Source organism: Bidens hawaiensis, unplaced genomic scaffold, assembly GCF_021521415.1.
Source record: "Bidens hawaiensis isolate Kalapana, Puna unplaced genomic scaffold, B.hawaiensis_p1.1 tig00001032_1, whole genome shotgun sequence".
NCBI classification, from domain to species: Eukaryota; Viridiplantae; Streptophyta; class Magnoliopsida; order Asterales; family Asteraceae; genus Bidens; species Bidens hawaiensis.
Window position 1 is genome coordinate 2,572,168 of NW_027491060.1, and position 11,408 is coordinate 2,583,575.

Below are 11,408 nucleotides of genomic sequence, written 5' to 3' on the forward strand. Positions count from 1 at the left end.
ATCCAGGACTCGGAAGTCATCCCGAGAACGTCGGTGCTAGTGGGTTTCAGTGGTGAAACTAAGAAAACATTGGGGGACATCAAACTCCCAATATAAATCGAAGGGTTAAACTCTTACCAAAAGTTTTGTGTTATTGACAGTCTTTCTTGTTGCAACGTTATTCTTGGCAGGCCTTGGATACATGGAATGAAGGCTGTAGCCTCTACTTACCATCAGTGCATCAAACTACCAACTCCTTGGGGAGTAGTAAGGATAGATGGTGACCAAGTGGAAGCCAAGAATTATTATTCTTCATCAATAAAGCCGACAGCTAAACAAACGGTAGCATAGAAATTACAGCAACATCCTAGGGACGTGCTGGAAGCTCGGGAGCGAGATGTAAAAGAAGTATCTTTAGATCCTGAAGATCCAGATATGAAGGTGTTCCTAGGATCTTGTATCCCTGACGAGATCGAGGAGGATATGGTATCATTCCTAAAGCGACGAAAATCCACGTTTGCCTTCAGACATTCAGACATGACAGGTATTTCTAAGGATGTAATTACTCATAAATTGGGCCTTGATCATTCTACAAACCCGTCCATCAGAAGCGAAGGAAATTCGCTCCTGAGAGGAACGCGATCATACAAGAGGAAGTTGAAAAACTTCTTAAGGCCGGTATGATCAGAGAGGTTAAGTATCCTCGATGGTTGGCTAATGTGGTTGTTGTTTCTAAAAAGAATGGAAAGTGGAGGGTGTGTGTCGATTTTACCGATTTAAACAAGGCATGCCCCAAGGATCCTTTCCCGTTACCACATATAGACTCCATGGTGGATGCAACGGTAGGGCATGAGATGCTTACCTTTATGGATGCTTCCTCTGGATTTCAACAAATTCAGATGGAACCATCTGATCAAGAGGATACGGCATTCATGACTCCTACCGGCATATAATGTTATATTGCTATGTCGTTCGGATTAAGAAATGCAGGGGCAACATATCAAAGATTGGTCAACATGATGTTCAAGGATCAGTTAGGCAAAACCATGGAAGTCTACATAGATGACATGGTAGTGAAGTCAAAGAGGGCTGAGGATCACCTTAGAGATCTTGAAGAAGCATTCAATATACTTGACCAATACAACATGAAATTGAACCCGTCAAAATGCTATTTTGGTGTTAAGGCTGGAAAGTTTCTAGGATACATGGTGACTAAAAGGGGAATAGAAGCGAGCCCAGAGCAGATAGAAGCCATCATTAATTTAAAGTCTCCTGTGAATGCTAAAGATGTCCAAAGGCTGACGGGAAGAATAACTGCTCTCAACAGATTCATTTCCAGATCCTCAGAGAAGTGCAAAGACTTCTATGATATCTTGAGAAAAAATAAAAAGTTTGAATGGACTCAAAGGCACGAAGATGCACTAAAGGCTCTTAAGGATTATCTATCCTCAGCGCCTGCTTTGATGAAGCCAATAGATGGTGAGCCGTTGTCCCTGTACTTAGCTGTGTCAGGTAATGCAATCAGTGCTGTTCTGGCCAAGGATCATGAAGGACAACAGCACCCGGTATATTATGTAAGTAAAAGCCTGTTAAATGCAGAGGTCAGGTATTCTCACCTTGAAAAATTAATTCTTGCTTTGATTATGGCCTCAACCAAGTTGAGACACTATTTTGAAACACATACTATTATTTTAAGAACAAATTATCCTGTTAAGAATGTGCTTAGAAAACCAGAATTGTCAGGAAGGATGGCTAAATGGGCTGTGAAATTGAGTGCATATGATATTCAGTATGAGCCCAGAACAACCATTAAGTCACAAGCGCTTGCAGACTTTGTGGTTGATTTTAGTAGTGACATGCTAGAGGAAGCTGATTTGGAGGTTCAACAAGTGGAAGAAACCAAGGATCCTTGGATCCTCTTTACTGATGGAGCATCCAACGTAAGAGGAACAGGATTGGGTATCCTACTGAAATCGCCACAAGGGGACATAATACCCCAGTCCATTGCGTGTGCATTCCAAGCCACCAATAATGAAGCGGAATACGAAGCTCTGATCGCAGGTTTGCAATTAGCTAAACACATGAGGATCAGGTATCTTCAAGTATATGTAGATTCGTTATTAATGGCTAACCACTTTAATGGCTCATATGCTGTTAAAGGTGAAAAACTAATCAAATATCTAGATGTTGTGAAGGAACAATCAAAGTCCTTCGATTCTTTTAGTATTATACAGGTACCAAGAGAAGAGAATGCTGGGGCAGATGCTTTAGCAAATTTAGCTTCATCATTGAAGATTCCAGAAGATACGAAGATCCCAATCATCCATGTACTCTCACCAGCAATAGGAGAACAAGAAGTTGGGGAGATAACAACTGACAAAGATATTGTGCCTTTGGATCCATTATCCTCAAGTAATCAAGGATCTTGGATCCTCCCGGTCAAGAAGTTCATTCAAAATGGAGAAATTCCAGCCACAGAGAATCCTAAGTCCTTCAAACTTAAGGTATCACAATACATTTTATTAAATAATATTCTGTATAGGAAATCTCTTGCAGGTCCATACTTGAGATGTATCGAAGATCCTGAAATTCAAGAGGTGCTCAAAGACTTTCACGAAGGAGATTGCGGTAATCATACTGGAGGTAGAGCCATATTCTCAAGGATTCTGAGAACATGATACTTCTGGCCTACCATGAACAGAAACGCCATGGAGTACTCAAAAAAGTGTGACTCATGTCAAAGACATGGCAATATTTTGCATCAGCCAGCAGAGCCTATGTATCATATATCCTCATCATGGCCTTTCATGAAGTGGGGCATGGATATTGTGGGTAAGCTACCTAAAGCTCCAGGAGGAAAAGTATTCATGCTTGCGATGACGGATTACTTTTCAAAGTGGATAGAAGCAGAAGCTTTCGTTCAAGTCTGCGAAAAAGAGGTGATATCCTTCATTAAAAGAAATATTATTGCTAGATTTGGTATCCCTTCAGAAATTATTTGTGACAATGGTTCCCAGTTATCGGGAAAAGAACCACTAACATTTGTGACAGTTGGGGCATTAAGATGATTACCTCCACACCAATTCATCCTCAAGCTAATGGTCAAGCAGAATCAAGTAACAAGATTATTATCAACAACTTGAAGAAGAAACTAGGATCCAAGAAAGGCAAGTGGGCCGAAGAGCTACCATATGTTCTTTGGGCTGATAGAACAACACCAAAGAATGCAACAGGTCAAACACCCTTCTCATTGGTGTTTGGCTCAGAAGCTGTAATCCCTACAGAGATGGTGGTTCCTACTGCCAGAACAAGCATCCGTGATCCTCAAGCCAACAACGAAATCCTTCTCCAAGAACTGGATATTGTTAATGAGCTCAGAGACCTAGCTAAAATCAGAATGGCAGCATATCAGCAAAGGGTAGCTGGGGCATACAACAAGAATATAAGGATTCGAAGATTTCAAGAAGGAGATCTAGTTTTGAGGAAAGCCTTCCAAAACACAACTAATTCAGCAGATGGAAAGCTAGCACCTAAATGGGAAGGCTCCTACTTGATCGAATCAGAAGCCGGAAAGGGGGCATATCACCTGCTGACTATGGAAGGCAACAGGTTACCTAGAGCATGGAATGCTATTCATCTCAAGAAATACTTTTTCTAATCAGGATCAAGTATCCCTAGAAGGATCAAGGATCCTGAAATTGGTAATATCTATCTGATCACTTATTCATTTCAGATTCTTATTAATTTAAGGATAATATATTTTTAACGTTTGTCTTTTTCCAAGTTTTAAATAACAATGCAGATTTCAATAAGAGGTTCAATGTCTAAGAGGTTGGCCACCTCTCCTTTACATTTAAGGTACTTTACTATTTCCCTTGGCCTAGCCCACGATTGGATATGACCCCCGATGGTCATATCCCCTAAGGTTTAAAGGTTTTCACCTTTCTTATAAATTAGAGTTTCTACACACTCGCCTGTAGCGCACGCTATCCAACGTATAGTCCGGGGCAGCGGGACCAGTACACGTTTAGTGGCTGACAATTTCGTTGTTTCGGCTATATGGAGGATCCTACGATTTATGGTAGACGTACCATACCACCGGTTTATAACGTTTTCACGTTATCTCACGTTTGGGCTAAATCCCGGTTTGGGCAAGTCCCCAGTTAACATCCGTATTTGGGCTTGTCCCCAGTTTGGGCTTGTCCCCAGTTCACGGGCTTGTCCCTAGTTACACGGGCTTTTCCCCAGTTGCACGGGCTTGTCCCCAGTTTGTTGGGTTTAATCCCAGTTAATATTATAAGTTATTTGAATCAGGTATCCTAAGTTCAATGATCATAGAAGGATCAACACTTATGGTAACTTAATGGTGTTGGATATACAGCCGGAAGGGAAGTTCCCAAGGAAACGTCATTATTATATCCAGCTTGTCAAATCTCATCTGTTTTGCAGGGAGTTTGATTTCAAAGGCAAAATGACAGCTGTGATCTTATCACAACCGCCATTTTGGGGGCAATTGTTAGTGCACGGAAATTTGACACTGTGGATATGTTATCCTGACATATAATATGGATCAATTATCCTTAGAATATGTTGCAGATCCTGTCAGGATCAGTGATCCTCAATATTTATTATTTATTAACGATTTTCCTTTGTTATCTTGATATTTATGGCAGGTATAACGGCTAATGACCAGGTCTAACCTATAATCTCGCTATCAAGTTAAGAAAACGCGTGGATAATGAAGGAAACAGCTCTAATTATGAAAAGGATTGATTCTAGGCCAAAATTAGGGATATTTGTTATTATTTTCCTATTTAAATTGAGATTATGATCAGTTAGGAAAACACATTGTATTCACACACACCAGAGCATTCTCTCTATCACAGCCCGTTCATTTAGCTATTGTTGTAATACTGATCATATTCTCCAAACCTTGTAACACCCTTTTTTTATTAATAAAGTGGTGATAGATTATTTGTCATCACCCGGGGTTTTTGTGCCGGCGATCCGAACCAGATCAAAGGCTTTTTCCTGTAACAAATCCGTGTGTTTGTGTTTGTGATCGATACATACTTGTTTTCATCACCATAGCACTAATCCTCACTAAATGAATTTGGATACATTATCCTTAGCAGATTTTTATCCAAAACAATATTTAGGGGTGAATATAATTGTTACGCTCCTAGATCAAAATCTAACCTATGCTGATAATTTGGTTTTTATATATTCATAACACATGGTTTGGTTACAAACGGTTCGTTTATCCATTGAATGAGAAAGGGGGTTCGGATAACCTTAAGTAATAGGGGTTAGGTCAGTTTAGGTTCATCTATGTTAATACATACAACCAAAATGGCCAATGTGAATATTTAAATAAGTAAATAAATAAGCCCACAAGTCTAGTTTGGATGTAGTAAAACTTGATAAATAATATACGGGAAACATTATGTTTCGAGTGAAAGTTTAATAATTATCGGATAACATGGATTGGCCAACAATGTAGCCCGCAATCTATGTCTTCATCTCAAACTCAACCCACAAAGCTTAAATGTATACCCGATTTCGTGCACTTAAACTTTTTGTCGATGATGCACGAACCACCAAACCTATAAGACAGTTTCCCAACTCTCGAGCTTTTTTACAATATTCTTGTGTACGTGTTCATGATTATATAATGTTTGACATATTGGAGAATTGTGTTGCACTTTTAGATTGAAACAATTTGACAGTACTCATGAGTTTCTCAATCGGAAAAGACCTAGAGAGTTTTAAGAACAAATATGTGTATCTCCCTTGTGATTGATTGTTCGTACACTAGATGACCAAATTCATGTATTTAGATTTTTCGAAAATTGATAACAACCTTGAATGATAATAACTTGTTCATCCAATTATAAGCTAGTTACACCTACATATTCCATCATTTTTTATTGTTCCTAACTTTTGAGCTTCTAAAAACTATTTAGGTACTGACAACATTATGTTGTAACATTTGTTAATAGTCATACATCCTCGTGATATGATAGTTATCCATGTCCACTCAACATTGTAACATTTGTTAATGGTCGTACATCCTCGTGATACGATAGTTATCCATGTCCACACTGTGTTAAAATCTTAGTAAGTTAATGGACGATATTAAAACATAACACAACCTTGGCTGCATTACATTGTTTAATTGTGTTGTGTGGGTTCCTCCCAAAAAAAATACAAGTGATTTAAGACCTTAATTATTTAATTACTAGTTTTTTGTACTAATCAAACTTTATCTATCTTTATTTCAAGCACTTGTTTCCTAACCGGAAAACGTGTAATACAATCAAACATTGTAAACCATCAATGTTGCCAAATTAGTCTCATACAAGAAGATAATGCTCATACGCACAATTCATATATTTCATGTCATTGTGTGAGTGTGATGTAAACCGTAGACATGTTTTGTAAGGGCCCCTTACCGGTAGCCCTACTTGGGTGTTGGATTTACTCATAAACACAGTTCTAAATATCAGAGTTAATTAAAACATTCTCGGAACATAAAAACTTTCATAAACATTTCATAACAATCCAAAACTTGTCTTAAACAAACAACTTGTCTTTCAAAAACTAAGTAATTAAAACATAACACGTCTTGAGTCTTCCGATGCCAGCCTCTTATTCAATGCCAATTGTCCCCTCAAGCAAGCTACCTCATTCTACTCACCTGCATGCATACTAAAAGTCAGCTACGCTGAGTGAGTTCTAGTTAATCACATAACATACAATACATTCATAACTACGTACTTTCATACTTTCGTTTTAATATACTTACTTACCTTCACACTTTCTTTCCTTCATATACTTACCTTACGTTTTAAAGAGCATTACGCCCTATAACCTTCGCATATATTATTAGGGTATGCAACCCTTTAACCTTCGCATATATTATTAGGGTATGCAACCCTTTATCCTTCGCATATATTATTAGGGTATGCAACCCTTTATCCTTCGCATATATTATTAGGGTATGCAACCCTTTAACCTTACCTTACCTTTCATTATCATATCCGTACAATTAATACCATACACAACATAATCGTACATACTTCCTTATTCACATACACATTTCATACATACCATACTATACTTACCTTAACAATCGTGCAATACCCGAAGGTCGTTCACGTACTATCAAGTATACATACATAACTATCACAATCGTCAATAAGACATACACTTACCATTTAAGGTAAGTGTATTAACATTCACATCAAGTATGCACACAGCCCCGAAAACATAACAAGGAAATGGGGCTAGAAACTCACTGTATGCGGTTACGTTCACCGTTAATGGTAATCCCTTTCTTCAGTTGTGCACGGCTGACTGTATAATAATTACACGTATCAATTAACTATCACTACTCATATCATCTTTCTAGTCTTAGTTATTACCCACAACGAACGGGGGTCCGGGGGCAGCGCCCCTGGCAGCGGGGTCTAGGGGCGGCAGCCCCTAGCAGGGTCCAAGGGTCAGAGCCCCTGGTTGGGGTCGAGCTGCCAGGTCAGTTTGGAAAAAATTTATTTACATTAACTGTCCTAACACATTTTCCATTAGGATTTTAATTTATTTCCTAATTCATTAACTCATTCCTCAAAACGAATCAAGTCTGATTCGCTATCCGTTTCGTTACCGAACCTAACTTAAGCGAACTTATATGTTAGGTGAACTTATATTCAGCGAACTTGTATAGAGAGGTTACCGAAGCGAACTTAGCTACTGGCGAAGTTAACATCAGCGAACTTAGCTACTGGCAAAGTTAACATCAGCGAACTTAGCTAGTAGCGAACTTAACCAAGCGAACTTAGCAGGCTGCGAACTTAACCAGGCGAACTTAGCATGCTGATAACTTAACCAGGCGAAGTTTAACAGTAGCGAACTTAGCTACGGGCGAAGTTGCCCAGCAACAGCAGCTACGGGTTTTGTCTTAACCCACTAATCGCTTATGTTTCAACGTATAAACCTCGGATATGATCTTAACCATTACCGTAAACGTTCTCATGGCCAATTTCGGATAAGACTCGGCCCGGAAAAGCATAAAGTTTGGACCTTTAGCTTAAAACGTACAATACTAGGTTTACGGGTTCATTTAATCGAGCCATTTATGTTCGCGGGTTCAACAGATTTGTTTTATCATCAAGTTTGCTATTTTAATACTTGTTTATACTCGATCTATACTAGATTCAAGTTTCAAAGCTAACCGTTTATAAAAACATAAACTTTAAAGATAAACGACATACCTTTACGTGTTTTAAGGTTACGGTTTAGCTTGATTATGAGCTTTTGGTCTTGCATCTATCTTGTGTAACGAGGATTCAACGTTTGTTTGGCTCGGATCTTACTCTTCTATCTCGGCCAAATATGGTGGTGTAGGTGTGTGTGTGTTTTTGAGTGTGAAGAGAATAAGATGGTAAGAATGAGGATTTAGGGTTTTAGGATGGTTTGAGGGGTATTTATATCCCTTAAAGCCCATGGACCTAAGGCCCATTACCCTTTAATCCTCTTTAATTATCCAAGTCCATCATTCTTCTTTATTAACACTAATTAATTATTTAACACATGACAACTTAACGCAACTGTCTTTATTTAATATTAGAATATTTTAGGATGTTACATGTTTAATGATGATAGATAAAGTTAACATGCATAAACTCTCACGTATATCAAGATATTGTATCATTTTCTAAAGCATTATACTGGTACGCAAATAAGTAATTACTTGAATTAAATTTGCATTAATAATATGGGTACATAACGTTGATTAACTTGATGAAAAATGTTTAAAAAAACATTATTCATTTTTTCTTCTAGATACTGATAACACCTGGAATAGAATATATCCCAAATTAACCAAACGTTTTAGTATGGGCTAAATAAGCCCTACAAGCATAAATAAGAAGGCCTAAAGGTGATGAGAACAAAGAAAAGAAAAGAAAAGTAGTAAGTGGCGAAGCCCTTTATATAAATGAAACCATAATAAAAGCCGTTAGGACTTTATTTCTTCATACTTTTTACTAAATAATAGCCGTTGATAAAATCTAATGTCAATAAAATGAAGTTCATTTTACTAAATATGATCTAGCAATGATGGAATTTCGATTCTATGAATCTTTGACTGGAATCTATGAGATAGGTGAAATAAAAATTGATACTAAACTTATTTTAAGAGATGCAATCGGAACAGAATTTATAAAACAGTCCTAGAAAAAGAATTCTACCATTTAGGCTTACTCTTCTTTGATATTTTTTTAGAATATCAAAACTGATTCAGTAGTTCGACTTAAGGTTTTGATACATTTTGTCACTACCGGGGTGCATCATGTACTTGGTTTTATGAGCTTCATTCATGATTTTCTCACGCAAGTCCCCAATGATTGGTACCCAAATCCGGTTTCCCATTCTAAGGATACCATCGTCACCTTTAACTAGCGAGTCAATGGTGTCGTTATGTTTTTCATCGGAGATTTTGTTTTCATTGATCGCCTAAGTTTGAGCAGATTTGATTTGGTCAATAAGATCAATTTGAAGTTCTAGCCTTAACGCTCAGACTCTTTTTGGCTTTTCGTGCTCTTTATGACTTAAGGCATCAGCCACAACGTTGGCTTTACCTTCGTGATAAACGATTTCACAGTCGTAGTCGTTAAGAGTTTCCATCCAGCGTCGTTGGCGCATGTTAAGCTCTTTTTGCTCAAAGATGTGTTTCAATCTTTTATGATCGGTGTACACGATAAATCTAACGCCATAAAGATAGTGCCTCCATATCTTAAGTGCAAAGATTATGGCGCCTAACTCTAAATCATGAGTCGTGTAGTTCTTTTCGTGCACCTTGAGTTGACGAGAGGCGTAGGCGATTACTTTCTTTCGTTGCATTAATACACATCCCAAACCGGAATGAGATGCATCACTAAAGACAACAAAGTCTTTGTAACACCCCGACCAAAGGCGGATTATACATCGGGGCGCCACATATTGTTTCATTACTCGTGACACTATTGGTGTCAATATTTATTAATACACATTTTATCACGCACGCGCAGCGGGGAAAATAAAGAACATAAATCAAACATAAATCAATATATTATAAATTATAACATTCAAACAACATTAACTTGTCTTGATACATTTTAATTCTAGGTCCAAAAGTAAAAACGTCCTACGTGTCCACAAGCTCCAAAACAGCTACTGCAAACCTGAACATGTGTTAAAATAAACGTCAAACACTTGCGTGTTGGTGAGAAATCAAGTTTAATACAATACATAGATAACAATTAATCTGCGCGCAACATGTGTATGTCTGGTTTTCAACAAGGGTGTAATCTGATCGGGATCAACTCTAAGAGACAAGACTGCCAGTGCTCACAATTGAGCTCACAAACAAGACTAACTGTGCAAGTGTAACAAAAGAGAAAATCATAAACGATAGTTCTCCCGTGTTCATCTAATGGTACCATGAAAACTGCGGAATAGACCGTCCATACGGTTAATGATCCACACATACAAATAAACAGCCAAGTTTACGTCCTCAACACATGGGATACTGCGCGACTAAAGTTCATAAACAGTTTAAGACTCAAGTTTTGTATGAACACATGAACATCCCAAAGCATTTAAAATAAAAAGGGATTAGATACGAGATAACTCACTTGATAAACGATGCGGTGAAAGATATGCAAGAATCAACTCTTAAACAAGCAAAGTTAACCTATAATTAAGATTATTGTTTTAACGATCTGTTTTAAGTCTTGATAATAAGTTAGCATAATTAATAAGTAAATTATTATATAATATATATATATTACCGGAAAAGCAGGGCAGGACAGGGAGGAAGACGGAGGCAGAGAGGAAGACGGCAGAGAGAGCAAGGAGCAAGAGAACAGGAGAGATTAAGTGTTTGTGTGTGATGTGTTATGAAAATATTATTATTATTTATAGAGAAACCCTAGGGAACACAATCCCTAGAAAAAGGGGAAAAGATCTCAAAAAGTAAAAGAAAAGATATCAACGGTAAAAAGTTCTGAAAAGTAAAGATATCAAAAGATATGGCAGCTGCAGGGGGCAAGATAAAGCTGTCAGGGAAACAGTAAAAAGCATGGGCGGTTCAGATAAAGGTACTGGTCAAGCATGGCAAAAGCAGATCTCAAAAGATAATGTCAGTCACTTTTTCTACCAACCAATGGGGGTTGGTACGCATGCTGCGCCGAAAGTAACTATTCAGACATTAGATAGGTTAGGTCAACGGCTCAAAAGATAAGACAACACAAAAGCAAACGGCTAGATTTAAACAGAAGATACAAGGGTTAAGCGCGGGAAGGCTGAGTGCGCGAGCGCGAAGGCTGGCACAACAATCCTTAGCGCACTGCGGGAAGAATCACATCCTTAGCGTGCTGTGAACTAGA

General features: G+C 38.0%; 1 protein-coding gene across 1 annotated transcript; it reads left to right on the top strand.

The window, feature by feature from the left end:
* Positions 1-257: 257 nt before the first annotated feature.
* Positions 258-2,955, top strand: LOC143553398 (uncharacterized). Its single transcript, XM_077043404.1, has 2 exons — positions 258-523; positions 970-2,955. Exons 1-2 carry the CDS (start codon positions 415-417, stop codon positions 2,655-2,657), a joined length of 1,797 nt encoding a protein of 598 aa, XP_076899519.1. The 5' UTR covers positions 258-414; the 3' UTR covers positions 2,658-2,955.
* Positions 2,956-11,408: the final 8,453 nt, after the last annotated feature.

Bases quoted from the DNA above. Each gene is read 5' to 3' on its own strand.
- LOC143553398 (XM_077043404.1), top strand. From the start codon at position 415: ATGAAGGTGTTCCTAGGATCTTGTATCCCTGACGAGATCGAGGAGGAT. The intron at 524-969 runs GTATTTCTAAGG...TAAGAAATGCAG, and splicing joins CAGACATTCAGACATGACAG to GGGCAACATATCAAAGATTG.